This window comes from Xiphophorus maculatus, chromosome 24 (assembly GCF_002775205.1).
Source record: "Xiphophorus maculatus strain JP 163 A chromosome 24, X_maculatus-5.0-male, whole genome shotgun sequence".
Lineage (NCBI taxonomy): Eukaryota > Metazoa > Chordata > Actinopteri > Cyprinodontiformes > Poeciliidae > Xiphophorus > Xiphophorus maculatus.
The window spans coordinates 5,397,054-5,417,248 of record NC_036466.1 but is presented as its reverse complement, the minus strand read 5'-3'; the positions used below and the strand labels follow the sequence as shown (position 1 = coordinate 5,417,248).

The window sequence follows — 20,195 nt, the reverse complement described above, 5'->3', positions numbered from 1 at the left end:
AGCAACAGTGACAAAGTGAATAGCCGAGCAGAGAACATTCCTCTTCCCTCCTGTCGGAGCTTGTCTTTACAAGCTTATCTGGAAAACGAATAAAATATCTCCTGTGATTCGTGGTCATGGTTTTGAGACGGCTCTTTGTTATAAAACTGATAAACGTCTTATAAGGAAATGGATTGCTCTGCGTGGCACACAGAAGGTCATTTCCTGATATGCTTTTGAAAGAAGTTCCTTAGGGTAATTACAAGATTTCAGAATGACTGAAATGTCCTTAACCTGCTGGATTGGTAACATTCAAAGCTCCTGCCCCTTGAGGTTCTCCTTTACTTTACTCTGATGCTGAACTTGACAGATTTACCTTTTTTTTTCTTGTTGTTGGACATTTGGTTGGACTTCAGAGCCTTTTAGGTCTTTGAAAAGGCAAAATGTTCAAAGCTAATCGCATTACCAACCACTTCTTCTTCCTTTCTTCATATTTAGTGTGTAGGTGCAGTAGAGGAGCAATATTTGGGAAAAAATAAAAGCAGTTGTTGTACCCAAGTGCTCCAAAGAAGTTAAGACTTTACACCATTGTATTCATCATGCAACGTCATACACTTTCTTTTTTATTAAAAGAACATAGAGAATGGAAAATATTAGAATTTCCAGATATTATCCCGTACCCCAATGCCTAAAGTTTACATCCCTCTAACTATTAATTCATTATCTTTTCATTTTTCACTTGTCCTTCCAATAATCCACTTGATGACTGTTCCCTCAAGCGCCTGTGTGTCTCCGTCATTCTGTCCGATGACTGTCCTTCCGGTCATACGTCAACCAGCTAATCTTCCATTTGTCTGTCTGTCCTTCACTCCATCCCTATTGGTCCCCCAGTTTGTCAAGGACTAAATTGACGGCTGAAGCTGATTTCAGTAGTTCCCCTTTTGCCATTTTCGAATTAGTAAATCTAAATAGACTATAGTTGCGGGTGTTTGCATCCATCCCAAACACGATTAAACAGTTTTTAAAAAAATACAAATTGCCATAGATGTAAATTCTCCAGCGTTCTTTTATAGAAAATGTTGTTCTGAACCATCCTAACAGCATGGTTAGGAGAAATCGCCTTTTTTTCTAAGCCTCCAGTTTATTATTATGGTGTAAATCCCTCTGGGAGCCTTTTTAGACTTAAAACTTGTTAATTTCCTCTTAGCACCTCCACAGAAAGATGCCCCCACACGGCAGCTGGTGCTTTTCTTGAATCCTGTGTTGTGTGGGTGCCTGAAAGAAGGTCAGACATGATTATTAGCTTTTACTTGCGTTCAATGCTTCCACGGCCTTCTGTCTGGAATAGTCTCCACATAGAGCCAAACAAATGTGGACAAATGTGTCAGACCTGCTCATTAACTGAGGATTTGATATTCGTTCTTCTCCTTGTTTGAAAATTACACCTCACCTTTGTGCTAATTTGCTTATATTTAGAGAGTTTTTTTTTGTTTTTTTTTAATGCTAATAACCAACAAAGATGGCCTCTGTAAATACAAAAATTATTTGATTTATTTAAAGGGGCAGTATTATGTGTTTTCCAGTTATATGCCAGGATGTCCAGAAGATCCACAGAGTATTTTTTTTACAAAAAGTCTTGGGAATCATAATGATTTATTTTGGAATCCCAAATGGAGGCCATTTTTGCCCACTCCTTTTTTTTTTTTTTTTTTTTTTTTTTAACTTAAGCATTTTTTTTTATACAGTATTAGAAATGCATTAAAATGTGCAAGTAAACAAATCAATTCCTTTGTAAAATGAGAAAATGCAACAACATTTCTTGATTGTTTATAACAAAGTTTGCATCAGCTGCTAAAGAAAACAAAACTTTCAAACATCAACGTGTGGAAAGCCCGGTCTTTTCTGCTCGACTTGACATCAATACAGTGTAGCGACGATCTGGTGATTATTTTTGGGGGATTAGATGATTATTAATCGGTTATTAATAACTTATCCTATTCTCTTTCTTTGAACAACTTCGATGCCTTTTTACAAAAGTCAAATCTTTTACTATTTGGTGTTTACTCCGCTTGTCAGCTTTTCGTTTTGATGATCTGCAACCTTTAAGTGGGACAAATGTCCTTAATGGCGTATATAAACGGAAAGCCGTTTTACGTTTCTTCCTTCTGCTTGTTTTTTCCTTTGAGTTTCTCAGCGTGCAGCCACACGCCGACCCGGCGTTCATTACAGACTGGAATGAATGGCATGTTATTGCAGCCTCAGAAGCATGTCAAACGCTGCGCACTTGAAATCAGTAGTTGGAAGGGGGGGGGGGATGACGACATCACCGTTGGAGATGGTTTTTTTGGGTTTTTTTCTGCATTCTGAAGCACTGACTCTGTGACAGTTTTTTTCCCTCTCTCTCTCTTTTCCCTCACTCTGAAATTCTTTTGTAAAAAATAACAGTATACCACCCTGTTCCTCCTGGGGGAAAAAATACAGCTTTGTTGCTTGCTGGGTCTCAGACACAGACTTAATGTTGTTTTCTCTTTGCCTACAAAGAAAGCAGCCGCCATGATCAAGCATCGACGTCGCCTCGTAGTCGGGACTCGAAAACGAGACATTTTTTTTTCCATTTATATAAGAGCATAAAATGTGCAGATTATGGTGTGGACGAGTCAAAGCAGGCTGAAAACCTGCAGGTATTCTTCCAAGAAACGAAGGGGGAGTAGTTTTTTGGAGAGAACTGCTGGTGAAATCTAGAATCTCGGTTCCCAGCATTCAGCCACGTTGGCTCAGCATCCAACACTGTTTGAGCGTCTGCCAAAAGTCTCCCGTAAAGCCATTTTAATTTGAAACAATGAAAGTATTGTTTGTTTGTTGTTTTTTTTTATTCCTATTTTTAAGTGCACTTGTAACCCAGTTCCAGAAAAAAAGAAATCATTTTAAATCTAGATTTTGATCTGAACACTTTTTCTTTCCAACTACAGCTAAAATGTTAGACTTGATTTAGCAGATTTATTGGTTCTAATATAGTTGAAGTTCTGTTTCGCCCTTTTTAGAATCCTCCTAAGTTGCAAAATCAATAATGATACAAATAAATGAGTATTTCTGCTGTTTTCCGGTTGAATTAACTACCAACTTTGACTCCACGCCAACTTTCTTAGTAAATTTGTAACCCTAAATAAGTAAATATAGAGATGAACAAGTGAAAAACCTAAAAAGTTGAAGGTCGACGCGATGCAATAGATACACCGGTGCCTCCTCTCTTAGCTCCACATTCAGTCTCTCCAAATTACCCAGCTTTCTTTGCAAGGCCGCCAGGCAGCCGTTAATTAGCCAATCTCACGCTCCGTTAGCCGGCCGGGGAGACAGAACGAGGTAGAGGAAGAATAGATTGCGAGTTGGAGAGAAGGTTGGGGTAAGTTGGAGGAAAGGAGAAGGGACCAAGTGAGAGCATTAAAGGGAATGAGGGTGAAAGAGAGTGAAAAGAGGAGGCGGGGGGGAGCGGGAATTGAAGAGAGGCTGAAGAACAGTGCGCAGTTTCCTAACGGGGAGACATGAGAAACGAGGGGAGAGGAGTGGGTCTGAAGTGGTGAGGGAAGAGAGGGTTGAAGTGGTGAGAACGGATGGCGGAAAATGATTCTCACTCCATTAGCGGATCCCACTGAACCAAGAACAGCTGGGGATCAAAAACAGGACCTGAATTAATTCAGGAACTGTCGGTTCACGTTACACTTTGTAGCTTTAATATTTGCTCACACTCTGCCGTGAAGTTCCACCGGTACGCTTTAATTGGGGAAAGAGCGTGCTGATGGGCTGTTAATAAAAGTTTTGTCAACAAATCTTTATTAAGATGGTTCAAATGAGAGGAAAGAAACTTTGGAAACATTCTTCAAAAGATGGTGAAGATTCTCGCAGTTAATTAGACGCATTTGCAACATAATAATCATAAAAAAGCATTTTATTCTAAGCTATTGTTGGATGATTCAAACCAAATTTACTGTTAAATAGCTGAGAATAAAAATACTTTCTAGAAACTTTGGCGCAAATTTAACACGTCATCAAGCAAACTTTGATTTAGACACTTTTTAAAATTAAATTAGCTTTTATTTATTTTTACTTTTGTTTACGTATTGCTTGTTTTATGACACTTAAAAAAAATTCATGACATTTTTAAAAATATGTTGTTTTTTTATGTATGTATTGTAGTAACTAATGCCTGAATGTATAGCTTGCTGGAAAATATTACAAAATACCTGTATGAATTTAAATTTGCATTTTATCTGTGAAGATGCAGTTTAATCCACTTGGGTTAGCATCAGTCTGCTTAAACTGTAGTCATTTTCAAAACCTTTAGTGCTAAACCATCTATATTTATAACTGACTAAATAAAAGAAGCATTTTAATGTCGATCACCAGCTCAAATTTCCATTTTTATGTCCAGGACTTCTCGACTCTCATGCAGTTTGGACTAATTTAATCTAGTTTTAAGGCCGCAAGTGAGAAAGACATTGAAATTAAAAAGTTGACCATTTTTGCCTTTCATTTTATGGAAAGTGGTCAGATTAATGGAGTTTACGCCACGTTCGTTTTGCCTCAGAAGTCAAACATGAGGATTACAAAGTAAACTAACATAAGTAATTGGCTGAGTTAGTAAAATAGTTTTGTTGCTCATTGCTATTGATGATTACATAATATAGTTGGAACACATATTTTTGTACAAAAATAAAATAAAAAATCCTCATGGTCTTGGATTAAATTAGCCTAAACATTATCTGTTTTAGAATTGTATGTAAAGTAAGATTGCAATTTGCAATTTGGAAAGTCAGTGATGTCATGGCTTTGTTCGGCTTTGATTGGTTAATTCAAAGCACTTGAAAAAAATCAACTCAAAACTCATTGGTCACAATGAAGTAAGTCCTGCTCCAGCATAAGCTGAAAGGCCGCTCTGTTAAGAAGAACACGTTACTCCAATAGTAATTTAGTATTCAAAAATTATTTGGTCGTCACGGCTTCTTTGAACATCTCTTGTTTGTTTTTCGTAAAAGCAAAAGACGGCAAACGTCAAATGGCTCTGCATACGTTTTCAGAGAAGAAAAACAAAAGCACACACACACAACAACAAAAAAAGTCGGCACACATCTGCCAGCAACCGACCTTAAAGAGGAACGCAGATGAAGGGTATAAAAGCTGCAAACCGAGAGCGAGAAGAGACGAGTGGTGACAATGAAGCGCAAATTGAAAACGCAGAGCCGTTAGCGGAGGGGGGACGAGGGGGGGACGGCAAAGCACCACAATCATTTTCACTCCATTAGCCGTTTGAGTTAAACAGAAGTGGGAGACGACGACGACGACGCGGCTCGTTCATTTAAAAGGCCGGTTTGGGCGGCGGCAGGAAAGGGAAGACTGTGGTTTTTAAACGAAGCGCTCAAAGCAGAAAGGTGACCCGTTGTGGCAGCAGACAGGAGTATTAAATCTCACCTGTTTATGGAGAGTCGCTGTGGGAAATACGGGAGGATGTTCCATCACCTCAAAGAGAGGATTCTTACAAAACTCAACGCATTTTGTTGTGTCGTAGCGTTCGTTATTTCAAAATCCCAAATGTAAAACTTTGAGACGGCGATTTACTGGCCTTTTGAGTTCGAAACAAAGTGTTCATGTCTGTTAGGGTCGAAGTTCATGATTCAAAAGTGAAGAGGGAAAGAGGACAAAAATGGAGGTCAAAGGCCAAAACCACTGAAAACTTTTTAAAAACCAGCTTTAACTTTTCACACAGCTTGTTATCTCTATACATGTTTGACATTTAATCCATAAAATGATTTGAAACGTCTTCAAATTTGGTGAGGGGGCAATCACCTGTTCACAGATCTGTATTTAAATTATTTATTTTCTTTCATATTAACTAAATAACATATTTAAAGTGTTTGTGGACATGATATCTTTTCCTTTATTACTCGTTTCTGTCCTGAATAATGGAATAATGGAAACCCTTGCCCCGCTAATGAGACCATTTGAAGAGAAAACGATTCGAAAATCACGTTTTTCAAACGCTCGTCAGCATTTCGTGGGAGGGGGGAATCTGAAAAAACGTAGGTCTTTGCCTTCGTGAGCGAAGCGTTTTGTTGAAAGGGCTGGCGGATGCAAAATATCCCAAAATATGAAGCGAAGCCTGCCTTCGTTTGCTGGTGCTTCTCATTAAGCATGCTGCGAGTAACGAGGGAAACTCACTTTCCCAGAGGCTTTGTTTCTCTGAAGCTAAATGGTGTTTTTATAGTGTTTAGTATTCTACTCTTCCAGCACTGTCCTGCTTTATGGAGCGGAGAACACACACACACACACACCCACACACCCCTACTCGTGTGTTCATTAGAAGCAGTAGTCGTAATTGACATTCTTTTGTGCTGGTGTGTCAGGCAGTTTTCAACTCCTCGGACCCTCCTCGAGGGATTAATCCAAAGAAATCCAATCAGACCGTCTTCATTTACACCGACGGCCATTTTAGTTTTATTAGCCAGGTTTTTCTATTAGAGACTCACTGTGGAGAGCACTCCCCTCCCCAACCCTCCCTTCCCTTTTCTTCCTGCTTAATGAAGCTGCTGCACCAGTTAAACTCGGGCTGGAACAACTGGGGCCGTTTCAACAAATCCAAAACCTACGCTCAAAGCCCTCGGAGGTTACACAAGCGGCGCGAGAAAGCCAGCGGTCCGGAGCCGCGTCTCGGTTTGTTTTCTCGCAAATCTCGACATGAGGGGAAGATCACAGCTCGTGGACCAAATCTCTCACCCTTTTTCTTTTATTTTTTTATCTATGTTGCACCGAGTTGCGCACATGAAAGGTGACGGAGGCAGTTTTGTGAAGACTGAGAAATGAGAGCTTCAGGGAGATGTTCAAACACTGCTTGACGATCCGGCACGCGTTCCTGTTTTTTCTGCGCATGCTACCGCCTTTTATGTTGACATGTAACATGTCAGACTGCGGAGCAGCTATTACTCGATACGGCTGGATTCCTGTTGCAAAACTCCCAAGTACACGGCTGCTAAAGCTTAAACGTTTGTGCAAACGCACACGCCAATAATTTCAGGCTTCTTGCTGCATTTTGCTCCGAGATGTTGCGTTCGCTGTTGATTTATTGCTGCGTATTAAAACCAAATAATCTCCCACCACCCCCCGTCCCCTTCTCACTGTAAGCTCTTCTCAATCCCCCTCCCCTCACTCTCGGCTCGCTTTGCCGGTAAGAACAAAGAAAGTTACGGGCGGACTCGGCGAGAAGGCAGCGGCTTTCTAATAATAGCCTCAACGTTGGTGTCGTCACCGACACGAGCAACTGGAGTTCACACGTCAGTCCTGAGGAATTATGCAAAATGTGTCTTTGATCATTGGAGGCTAAAGTGGGAAACTAACCTTGTTAGTATAAGGAAAACACTTCCTGCTCTTAGCTGAGCAGCTAAATGATGTAATTAGGAGAAAGTGTGGCCATTATTTCCCATAGAAACCACCAGAGGTGATATAACGCTGAAAACTGACTGGCAAAAGTTTGTGGGACCTAAATGGGCAGCAAAAGGTCTTGTTAAAGTTCAAGTTTTCTTTTTTTTTTTTTTTTAATTAGATTAAAAGTTTACTTATAGTGGTCATGGTGGATCAAATTATGTAATTTGGTGTTAAGGATTGATTTGAACCTTAAAAACCAGAATATAACTTTTCCTTTGGCAGAACTCTTAAAGGTTCGTCAACCATTAAACTCTCTGGCCACCTTGGTAGGTAAACCTGTACGGTTTCTTGTTAAAACATGAAAATAAGTCAACTGCATGTCAGCGACTGTGTATTTCAGCATCTAGGCACGATGAAGTCCAAACCTGGGGGTTAAAATGTAGAAGAAAAAAAAAGATATTTAAGTGATTTTGAATGTGGATTGTGTTGCCAGATGGGCTGGTCTGAAGATTTCAGAAACTGTTGATGTGCTGTAATTTTCTCACACACGTATCTCTTTGGTTTACATCGAAAAAGAGTTGGTTAGTAGAACTTTTGTAGACAAAAAGTCTTCGTTTTACGTCTGTGGAGAACAAGGAGACTGATTCAAGGTCAGAGGAAGGAAAGGGAAGTTTAATTAGCCCTCGTTTCAACCAAAGTCTGTAGAAGGAAGTCCCTGACCCAACAACATGTTGAACACACCCGTTTCTTTTCTTTAGACCTTTTTTCAAAGAACTAAAGTTGTTCTGAAGGAAAATGGGCCCCAACCTGGGAAGGTCTCGCCTAACAAAGTGGATGTCGAGTGTATCTTTTTAAAACATTATGTGACAGACAAAAGTGAATTTTGGTCTAGGTTATGAGGTTTTTATATCGCCTTCAATTGGGCCAAGAATTGACATCTTCTCTTATTTCAACCCAAACTAGAATTTCCGGACAGATTTATTTATTTTTTACCATAAAATATGACCACCAGTTGGATTCATACCTAAAACATATACTTTAGTCGATGATTGTTAGAACAAAAGATGAAGTTTGGATAAAGCGCTGTCGTCTCCATTGTTCTTCACCGCGTTTCATAAAGTAGGTCGCTACATTTTTATATAACTGTCCTCTTCAAGTGTAGCTTTGAGGAACTTGATGGTGTGAGAGCTCTTCGTTTGCTCTGGTCAGCGCGTCTGGAGGGTTGTGTGTGTGTGTGTGTGTGTGTGTGTGTGTGTGTGTGTGTGTGTGTGTTGGTCAGTTGACCTCCTTCACCTTCCCTCTTAGTGTCGCTTCCTGTTTTCTCCTCTTTGGTTGGACGGAGCGCTCGGCCACCGGCCTCTGAGGAGGAAAACTCTGCCCCCTCCCCGCGCTGTCCCAACGCATCTCCATCACCACTTTCATCACTGTAACCAGCGAATTAGTCTGGTGTTAACAACTTCTGCTAAGTTTTTGTTGGATTCCTCATGCAGGAGCTGTAATATGACGTTTCGGTTTGATGTTTGTTTAAGGAAAATATTATAGCGTCTCCTTTTGGCTCAGTTGGACAGAAAGTTTAGACTTTAACAACAACCAAAGACTTTTTTTTTAAATATGAATTTTTCCGTTCACCCACCTGTCCATCCTTTGGTAATTGGTCCAAACGTCAGAATTTCTGTTTATGAGCCCAGCTTTCATCCATTCTTAAAAATGATGGTGACATTTTGTTTTTATCTGGAATTTATAGTTTGGAAAAATTGTGGAATTTGGGTTGTGAAAATGTCTGATTTTTTTTTTTTTCTGGCTCCCGTCACATTTTCTTTCCAACTCCTTACAGTAGAACTCCGTTTAAATTTAATAAAGACGAAATCTCCCCAATTTTCCTGCAAATCCCCAGTATTCCAAGTCATTTCCATTGAATCTTAAAACAGAACCTGAACTTTTTTTTTTTTATGTTTTTCCTGACTTAATAAAAAAAGTTTCGGTTTTCGCCATCAGAAGGTTGCCTCGTGACCCACCCGTCGTCCTGTGGGTTGATTTGATCCGCCTTCGGTTCTGATCGGGCCTCCTGCTGTGATCCATCTGCCGTGTCCTCATGCATTCTCCTTCCTCCGATCTGACCGAGTTTGCATCGAGTTCCCACTTCCTTTTTTCCCCATTTCCACTCGCTTCCTATCAGACTGAAGATGCTAATCCCGTGTGACCTTTCCTATCCGGAGGTCGTCACCCAGGCGATCGGCAGATTAAGGAACATTTTCTGTCTGAGTAGATTAGCTCCTAATGGTATTTGTTTGAACTTTTTACAACTTTAAATTTGCTTTTCTGAATGGCACTATATATATATATATGTTTTTTAAATGCTGTAGTTCCATTTCTAGGTATTGAAGGAACTTTTTTTTTTCCCGTCCTCCTGGATAAAGTGCGGTCTTGCTGGGAGACCCTTTGCTCCCGGGGTCTGCTGCCAGACGCGGAAACAAATCGGCGGTTATTGCAGCTGCTGCTACTCCTGATTTTTAATGATGTCGCTCTTGAATATTAAAACCATTATGGAAGCGAGAAGGGCGAGGAGAGAGGAGGGAAAAAAAAAAAATTGCGATGTGATTTATTATTCTGCTCTGGGTGAGTCCCCTGCTCTCCTCCGTCTCTCTCTTCATTACATTCTGTCCGTCCGTTCTTCCATCGTTCTTCCTCCCCCTCGTTTCTTCATCTCTGTCGTCTTTCGTAATTGTTTTTCATTATCGGTTTTTTGGTCTGTTTTTCTTGGATTGTTGTTGGCAAATGTTCCTTTTTATTATTTTTTTCTCTCTCTCTGTCTCTCTCTCTGTCTCTCTCTCGGTTTTGCCTATTTGTCACCCCAATGACAGAGGATGACTCAGGCTCCGTGGGGTTTTTATTCTGTATGTGTGTGTGTAGGAGGCGCTGTGCTAATAGTCCCTCTCTCCCTGACAGACTAATGAGTAGTTTGGGCTCCCGTCTATCTCGCGCTCTCCGTTTCCCTTCCTACCTCTGGCTCTTGGAAATGATGAGCTCACTCGCACCCGCTTTCCAAAGACTGCACCTAATATGACGAATTCTTTCAAACTCGTGTCTCTTTTTTTTATTATTATTATTCTCTCTCTCTCTGTTGTCATGGCTGTCACTGTCTTTGTGAAGCTCATCCATCTCTGTCTTCTGTGTAGTGAAAGGAACAGCTGGTTAACGTGGTCATTTGAGTGAAAATGCAGCAACTCAGAGCTGCTTACAGGAGACAGAGAGAGGAGTAGAAGACCTTTCTGCAAATGTTTAAGTCACATGGGGTTGTTTATAATGCTGGAAAATTAAGAAGAACAAATAAAATTGTTAAAATAGCGCATTTGAAGGACTGTTCTACCTTTAATTTGACATAAATGCTGTACAACTAGACTGAAAAACACATTTGATTGAGCTACATGTGTCCAGTCTTGCAAAATGTTTTTAACTTATCTGAAGAAGTTTTACATTCCCAAAAATATACTTAAATTTATATTAAAAAAATACAAATATGTAAGTATTTGTGGACTTTTTTTGTAGAGAATATCTAATATATTATAAAAATTGAGCTTGGGAAAATAAAATACAAAGGCACAATGCTACTTGACGTGCTATTGGACGACATTTGCACAGCAGCCAATCCAGGCGCGCCAACCATTTTCCTTGGTGCTGATTGGCTGAACACTAAATAACTGAAATAACAAAGACTGTAGATGTTCGTTTTTGTGGCTGCACCGAAATGGTTTCCGATGTAGTTATTGTAGCATATTAAAGTATATTTAGTGATTAAGTTTTTAGAAGTATTTGTGGGTGGCTTTCATCTCCAAACCCCGCGAATATCGTATATCTTCTGTCACTTTTCCTGTCAATTTGTAAAAAATAATAATAATTTTAGAATTCACCTTCAACATTCAGTCTGTTTTATGGCTGGAGATGTTGTCAACCTGTCGCTGGTTTTCTAGCAGCTTAACACCAAGCCCAAAGGAAAAACAGAAACTGAATATCGGAGCGGCTCTTCTCGTCGCTAACTGCTTTTATTTTCTGCGTTTCCTCCGCAGAGGAGCTGGCGTACGAGGTCAGGTGGTTTTTCACCCGGCTGCGCGGCGAGCAGACCACGAGTCCGGTGGTCGGCATGGACCGCTTCGGCGTCGTGACCAAGTCCAACCGCAACTCGTCCAGCGACGTCTCCATAGAGCGCAAGGACGCCAACACCTACGCGCTCAACATTTTCAGAACTCAGGACAGGTGAGAGTCGATCCTTGCCCCCTTTTATTTGGCTCTAATATTTTCTGCTTCGTCGTGATTATCATGCCTTGAGTCTCCGCTGTGGTGTTTAACAGAGTTTTCTGTGCTTTTCCAGTGACAGCGGTGAGTACCACTGCATGGTGACTCCGTGGTACAAGTCGGCCTCATCAGGACTATGGACTCAGTATAAAGATTATACCTCTGGCAAAGTCTTCCTCTCCGTCAAATTTGCAGGTGAAGAAATGTTTAAAAAAATCACCCAGACTTACAAAATAAGCTGTGTGACATAAAATCTCCTCCAGAACCTGGATTATTCTGTCATAACCAATTGTTCTCTCTCCTTTTTTGCAGTATGGGACTCCTTAAAGCTACCTCTCCTATACGGTGCATCAGCCTCTCTGGGTAATATTGCAACTAAATATCGAAAGTGATTCATTGATATTAAGTTGTTGTTTTTGGGGGTTTTTTGTCTTTCACATCAGTTAAATCCAAAAGTGCTGCACACCTTCTGTAAATAACACAATTAAGATTTATGACAATATTTTAGTTTCTAAATAATATTTCCAGCAGTTCTAACTCAAACATGTTCACTTCGTTTGGTTTTAAGAGTCGAGAAAACGAGCAAAAAAGGGAATTTAAAGAGGCAGCAAAAGTATTTTTGTTTGAAGCTGATTCCTTTTGAAAAATGTTAAAACTTTAAAAACAATCATTGTCAAGCAGCAAAATGCATATCCTAGCTACACATGGTATACACATTTCTAGCACAAATGCTAACAATGTGTATATATATCATTTTTTTCTTATTTTACCTTTATCACTCCCTTATTTTATTTTATCGCCACGTTTTCAAGCTCATCATCCAAATTCACTTCACCCATATCTTCCCAGACTTTTTAATACTTTACTTAATGTTTTTTCAACTGCGTCGATGCCAACCCAATTCAGATCCGATCGGCTGATTCTGCAGTGTAAATAAACCGTCATAATGATTCAGTGTTAGCTGGCCGGCGGCAGCCTGAAGAGAATGTAAACGCTGAAAAATGCAACAGGGCTGCCGCTGGTGCTCACGTCTTAAACCGACTCATCTTCACTTGGCATAAGCTCTAGTTTTAGCTTTTATTTTTTGTCTCCAGGTGTGGGCGTCTTCTCTCTGCTCCTGGGTCTGATTTGCGCCCGGTGCTGCTGCCGCAACACGGCGCACACTCCCCGCTCGCGCAGCAAGCTGATGGACCTCGAGATGGACTGACAAACACTTTCCCCTGCGCCCGCGCACTGCAGCGCCCACAAGAAGCACCACGCGCAAAACAGACACACTCCCGTCGACGACTTCTGGGACACGCACCTGTTTGCCGCCGACGGGCGCTGGGAGTGAGTCCGTCGTTTCGGGAGCCTGACCGACCGATCACAGTGCTTATATTTTTGAAATAAAATGAAATCTAATAAAGGTGCTTTTTGTGGGGGGAACTTCTCGGCTCTGCAGTGGAGGCGCAGGGGATTTTCACGCTCGCTCGATGGAGAAATAGCCTTTCAGACTTCTGCTTCGTTTTTGAATACGTTTTTGTTTTCCCAATAGGATTTCTATCCGTTTTGAGAAACTCTGACAAAGCCGGAGCTTCTGAGATGTCACTGCCCGCTGTGACTAGAGGACCTCTACACAGATCTGCTGCCTGTCTAACCACTAGGAATAACAACAACAAAAAAAAGAAGCGCTCAGGCTGGATTACTTTCTTTTTCACTGCTTTTTTTTTTCAGATGCCAAGGCTAATCGCAAAAAGAAAAGTACAACCTTTTCTTTTTATTTATTTGTTTTTAATTGCGGGTGAACAGCGAAAAAGTCCGAAGCTGGATTAATCGAACCTGGATTTGTCCGATTTTTTTTTTTTCTTCATCTTGAAGCCCGAGCCTTCCTTCTGCCATAGAGGAGTTTGTGGAGTAAACATGAAAATAAAAAATGTGCTTCATGTTTCCAAATGAGAGGCGTTGCACTACCATCCCAGAGTGATCCTATTTTAACAAAAAAGGAAAATAACTAACTTTATTGTCAGGACTTTCTTTTTTTCTTTTCTTCGTCATCTTTTGAAAATTGAGAGATTTTAAAGTGACATTAAAGAGACATTTTTAAGCTTTACAAAAAGATATGCAGTCGGTGTGTTTGTGTGTGAGATATACTGTACACAGTGCCAATATTTGTGGAGTGTGCTTAGTTCAGATTACCGGACCGACACTTGAACAGTCGCTACTGGCGGCAGCGGAAAACACTCCTCTTTTATAAGTATTCAGAAATGTATCCAGATGTTATTTTTGCCTGAGTCTTGTGTGTGTTTTGTACAGTGTGTGAGTGCTGTGCGACAAAGGGTTGCATGTACTGTTTAGTAACAGTATGATGTTTGTCATGAGCAACATAAATCTTTCTCCTTCCCCCACTAAAAGCCTGCTGCTTTCGAATTTTAAAAACTGGCTGCTGAAAATGCTAGCCAGCGTGAGCACATGATGCTAATTCATTATGATACAAGAAACTCAGTTGCTTTTTTTTTTATTATTTGCATTAACCATAGTTCATAATTTTGCGTGTCCATGAGTCTCACATGTTTTAATTTTTTTAAATATTTTTTTAAAAATGTGCTTAGCTTGGATTTGTTTAGCATAAAGACGAAAAGCAGGGAGACGGCTAAATTTGCTTGCTAACATAAATCATATGGACAACCTATTTTTGTTAAGTGACTATAAAACAGCTTTTGGCCACTATATGAACCCCAATTTTTATCATTTTGGTAACGCATATGAAACTGTGAAAGTTTTGCTTTCCAAAACTATAACTTTTTACCTCAACTAGTAGTTAGCCTAATGAAATTATGCTAGGTTCTATCCCACATCGAGCTGGATTTTATGCAACTTTTAAGAAGGTCTATGGTTCAACTCAAACTAGGCTTTATCGCTGTTTAAGCTAGGCTTCATCTTACTTCAAGCTGTTGCCTGTGGGTCTGTCAAAATTCAGGGGCTACATTTGAAGGTTGATTATGTCACAACAATATCCAAATTCAGAGGCCTCTCCAAATGGGCCCCACAAAAAAGTTTTTTTTCTGCAGAGTTGAAGGACAGATACCACTTCAGGCTGTGTATCAGGATGGGTTGTTTCCCACTTCAAGCTAGGCTATAACCTGCTTCAAGCTAGGCTATAACCTGCGTCAAGCTAGGCTATAACCTGCTTCAAGCTAGGCTATAACCTGCGTCAAGCTAGGCTATAACCTGCTTCAAGCTAGGCTATAACCTGTTTCAAGATTGGCTATAACCTGCTTCAAGATGGGCTATAACCTGCGTCAAGCTAGGCTATAACCTGCTTCAGGCTAGGCTATAACCTGCTTCAGGCTAGGCTATAACCTGTTTCAAGATTGGCTATAACCTGCTTCAAGCTAGGCTATAACCTGCGTCAAGCTAGGCTATAACCTGCTTCAAGCTAGGCTATAACCTGCTTCAAGCTAGGCTATAACCTGTTTCAAGATTGGCTATAACCTGCTTCAAGATGGGCTATAACCTGCTTCAGGCTAGGCTATAACCTGCTTCAGGCTAGGCTATAACCTGCTTCAAGCTAGGCTATAACCTGCTTCAAGCTAGGCTATAACCTGCTTCAGGCTAGGCTATAACCTGCTTCAGGCTAGGCTATAACCTGCTTCAAGCTAGGCTATAACCTGCTTCAAGCTAGGCTATAACCTGTTTCAAGATTGGCTATAACCTGCTTCAAGATGGGCTATAACCTGCTTCAGGCTAGGCTATAACCTGCTTCAGGCTAGGCTATAACCTGCTTCAAGCTAGGCTATAACCTGCTTCAAGCTAGGCTATAACCTGCTTCAGGCTAGGCTATAACCTGCTTCAGGCTAGGCTATAACCTGCTTCAGGCTAGGCTATAACCTGCTTCAAGATTGGCTATAACCTGCTTCAAGCTAGGCTATAACCTGCTTCAGGCTAGGCTATAACCTGCTTCAAGCTAGGCTATAACCTGCTTCAAGCTGGGCTATAACCTGCTTCAAGCTAGGCTATAACCTGCTTCATGATGGGCTATAACCTGCTTCAAGATGGGCTATAACCTGCTTCAGGCTAGGCTATAACCTACTTCAAGCTAGGCTATAACCTGCTTCAAGCTAGGCTGTATCCTACTCCAAGCTAGGATGTGTAAGGCTATGTTATGTCCTGTCCAAAATATCCTGTTATATACAATATATACAAAATATACATCTGTCCAAAATCGCATACATATATTCAGTTTTGTTAAATTCTTCACTGATGGTTGTTAGCTGAAATGCTAGCCAGAAAACATTTGGAAAATGTAACCTCTAATATTTCCTTAAATTATTTCATATGTTTAGCTTCTTCTCATGGTTTGCTCTATACCAAGCTAGCCGTGTCATTGATATTTATGTTGCAGATTTTCTTTCAGATAAAAATTTTAAAAGTAGAATCATAAAATTTGGCATAATTTCAAAAGATTATTCATGTAGTATAAAACCTAAGAAATGTCTGCATTAAATTCATCATTTTTGACGTGGACTTGGTGTAAGGTTGTGCTGAACATCCATAAACCCTAACAATAATTTGTAAGGAAAGCAAATTATGCTTAATTATAGCTAAATATCTAATGTAATAGCTTAAGATTAATTAGGATGTGTTTACTTGGAGAAACAACCAAATATAACATATTGCTGTTAATTTTACAAGTCTGTCAAAATACAAATTGGCACTGGAAGTAAAACGTATAAAGAAATTGACTTAATGACAGAATTAGGCAGCAAATTTCAACTTTTAATAAACTAATAAGTAGAGAAGTTAGCTTAGTCGTGGGGGAAAAAAACCACACCCAAAATGTCTTAGTAATATTTAGTAAATTTGTGAAAGGATTTTTTTTTTTGTATTTTCCAAATTTACATAAAATGATTAAACGTATAGAATAAATTCATTACCTTGAACTGTTCAGTGCAAATTTTACTTGAATAACTGCAAGGTTTCTGTGAGGTCTGGAAGCCTTTTTACTTTCTGTTTTCTCGAGAAAATTGGAAGCATAAACTTTAAAGGCTAGTTGAGTTGGCGTGGAGTGGTTCCTTTCTCTGAATGTTTCTTTTTGTGCTTAATTTTATGAGAGAAGAGCAGATAAGGGGCAAAAATGTATTCGCAAGTTGGTTGAATCAGTTTATGCAACAAAACCTGATGAGTCTGTTTCTGTTTTTGTTTGCTTGTTTTTTTTCATTAGCAATTGAATGAACTTGTGGGGATTGGCACATCATGTTGAGTGGTGTGTGTGAACACACTCTCACAGCTCCAGCAACAACATAAAGTGACAGAGTTTCAGTCCAGACCCACCAGGAGGCAACCAGCCTCTTCCTGAACTAAGAGGAAACTGTTCATGTATAAAAAGATGTTTTTAAAGTGAATTTTAATCAAATATTTAAGAGCAATAATCAGGTTACAGCTCAGAACGATGCACTCTCAGTCAGAGCTGTAACACTCCAAAATGAGGAGATGATTACTTTATTTACCTGTTGTCTGTTAGATTAAGAACTTTTTTTGTTCTTCTGAGACAAGACGTTTTACTCCGACCACAACTCTGTAGGAATATTCTGTCAGACGTTGTCGTTTGTAGGGCCGAATTTGACCCGGATCCAAAACCCAGGAGCAGAACGTCGATTTTTGGAAAACCAAACGGAGCCTGGATAATCAGTTCCCAACACGTCCTCCGCTTGGGAATGAGAGTTGGGAGGAATGCTGGACACAGTTGGCGTTTTGGCCTGATTGATGGTGACTTTTCTTTCCAGGAAGGTGTGTGTTCCTCTTTCTGCTGTCTGGGGTTTTCAGGATCAGTTTTGCGATCCTCAGCAAGCGGCTGTATAAAAATAATACTAATAATAATAATAATGCTTCGTGCCAAATGTTCCCAACTTAACACCATGGGAAGTAGCATTGATGCACACTGCCGAACTTGTCCCAGGAAGGCTTCCATATTGTCTTTTTTTTTTTTTTTTTGGTTTGTTTTTATAGCAGTTAATATAATAAATCATGATGATTTTTTTTTAAATAAATAGATTTGTGATATGTACTCTTCTTGATGCTTTTTCTTGTCTCTGCTTTTTAAAATGCACAGTTAACATCAAATGTTTACATAGACGTCATAAAAAAAAAACATTTTTTCCGTTTGGTGGCATTAAATCAGACTAAACTCCCTGATTCAGGTCAGTTTTATTACAATTTTGCAGGACTGGATGTCTTCTGTCTTGCCACCTGTTGTCATAATCCCTAAATTGTCTTTAAAAAATGTTTTAAGAAGCATAATTTAATACATAGATTTAACATTATAGATGTTTTGGCAGCATTCCTTATCCACTTTGTTTTTGGATTCGTCAGCGTCTTGTCTTCAACATCACAAGGACTTGTCGTTTTAACAGATCTGTACAGTTCGTATCCACTGCAGCTGCTCCGACACCGTCGGCTGACTGCACTGGGTTCGTTTAAAAAAAAAAAGAGGGCAAATGTTTACACATTCCTTTGCTGTGCTGGCACCGGATGAAAGTTTACTCAGAAGTTGTTTCTGGGTTTCCATGGGAGTCGTTTTCGGGCCGGATTGAGTGACTGGGTTTGCTTTGGTTGTCTTGCAGAGATCCACTCCTGTTTGCCTCCTCCTGTCTAACCCAGTAGGTTCTTTTCTCTCTCTATAAAAGTGTGGTCATATTAGCGCTGTTGCTTAAATGTTGGGCTTTCTTTGGAGAAACCAGACTGTTCTACATGACTCGGATGAAAAGTTGAATCTGAAAATGTGATGTAATCGGTGCCACCAGGGCCGGCACAAGCCTTTTAGCGGCCCTAATCAGATTTTTATTTCGGGGGGGGGTCCCCATACCAACAGATGAACACCAGACGCTTCTTCATTCCGATACTACTCTTAAGTGTGTAACACGCCTACTACCATTAGCGTCATTTGTAATTAACTTGCATCGTACCGCTGTTATGATAGCTGTTCATTTTTGTAGCAAACCAAAAAATATGATTTGGATTTTGAAATTCAGAGTGCTACTTAAGTGTGCCATATAATTTGTAACCATCTCAAAGTAACAGCTGATAAATGCTGAATTTAACAAGTTTAATATTTTCTATTTCTCCATTGTATTTGTGCAGCAACTATAAAAATAATATAGAAATTGTTTTCTCACATGCAATGGCACTTAGTTTGTAATTAAGGATGCTTTTTTTTAAATAAATTAATATATTTATAGTAAATATTTATTTACATATATATGGAGAGATTTTTTTCCGAATTTTTGCTCTTGGGAGCCCCCTGGAGGTATGGAGGTCCTAAGCAGCTGCTTAACATGCATATATTTCAGTCGGCAATTGGTATTACTAAAAAAAAAAACATGTAGAATACACACTTTCACTATGCTCTTTTGGTTCTGAGCATCAGCTGGAAGGACCAGTTTTACTCAAATTTTCAGAGCAGAGTGGACCGGAACCAGCATGTGCAATGTTTTCTACCTGTTCTTTCAGAGCGAGCGCCCTGAGTGATTGGACTACGCCACTGTTTTGAACACGCACGCCTCTTTTTTTTTTTTATCAGTTCATCTCTGCAGCTTCTCCCCCCTCTTGATGTAAATGCAGATGAGCTTCCTGACTTTTAATTTTTGCACCTCTTTAACAATCTCTCCATCCACCTCTCTCTTTTTTTCCACCCACTCCTCTCATCTTCAGCCCATGTTGAGCTAACGGGGATGAAAAGATCCACTTTTGATTGGCTGCTGGCTTTTTCTAACATGCACTTGTTCTCTCTCAGGGTCCGTTTGACCCACTTTCCTGTCCCTGCCTGTGCGTGTTCATGGGCCATTTGTTAATGCGGCCTTGTCACAACCGAACGCGTTATCTGCTTTAATTGAATCCGAGACGAGCGCGATCAGAATATAAGCAACCGTCACGGAAGAGAGATCTCCGTTTTTCGCCGCCGATTTGGGGGCGTTTCCACCACCACCACCTCCCGCCCGTCACTTCTGCTTCATCTGGAGGGATGCTCCACATGCAAAACAGGGAGGGGGGGGGGGGGAAATAAATCAGAAGGGAAAAATTTAAAAATTTAGCAGCACATGGAAGCGAGTAAGCAGCCCGTTCTCCCCAGAGCCCACCACAGGCGACGCGTCTTCTGGTTTTCATTGTAATCGGCGCTGATGTCAACAGCATCTCCGGCTCCACACTGCAACACACACACACACACACACACACCGCTGCCTGTAAAACCTCTAAACACGCTGTTAGCATCTCAGATGGGGGAAATGAATAACTAACTGGAGTCGGGGTGTTTGTGCCAAACGTCTGGAAAATCCACGTCGAAACGGAAACGCTCAATTTCTCCACCTTTCCGTCGTCTGAAGCCGTCGGCGTGACTTCTGCTGAAACATGTTTTTGTTGGTTTCATTTCTGACATTTTTTTTTGGAACACTTTCGAGCTACTGCTAATAATTTATGGATTATTTTAATCTTTTTCTTCTTTTTTTTTTTTTTTTTTTGCTCCATAGACACTCAATGTCTCT

General features: G+C 40.2%; 1 protein-coding gene and 1 long non-coding RNA gene across 2 annotated transcripts in view; one reads left to right on the top strand and one right to left on the bottom strand.

The window, feature by feature from the left end:
• ptgfrn (prostaglandin F2 receptor inhibitor) overlaps positions 1 to 16,598 on the top strand; it is a 53,529-nt gene extending 36,931 nt beyond the window's left edge. Inside the window, exons 12-15 of the mRNA XM_023329522.1 lie at positions 11,454 to 11,640; positions 11,756 to 11,874; positions 11,992 to 12,042; positions 12,774 to 16,598. Coding sequence (XP_023185290.1) covers positions 11,454 to 11,640; positions 11,756 to 11,874; positions 11,992 to 12,042; positions 12,774 to 12,886 — 470 coding nt within the window. The 3' untranslated portion in view covers positions 12,887 to 16,598. The remainder of the gene's footprint in view (positions 1 to 11,453; positions 11,641 to 11,755; positions 11,875 to 11,991; positions 12,043 to 12,773) is intronic.
• LOC111607611 lies at positions 13,512 to 17,703 on the bottom strand. The gene is made up of 2 exons (XR_002752372.1): positions 14,843 to 17,703; positions 13,512 to 14,798 (listed from the first exon to the last, which is right to left on the bottom strand). It is a non-coding gene; the product is annotated as an uncharacterized LOC111607611 (long non-coding RNA).
• Between the last annotated feature and the right edge of the window lie 2,492 nt (positions 17,704 to 20,195).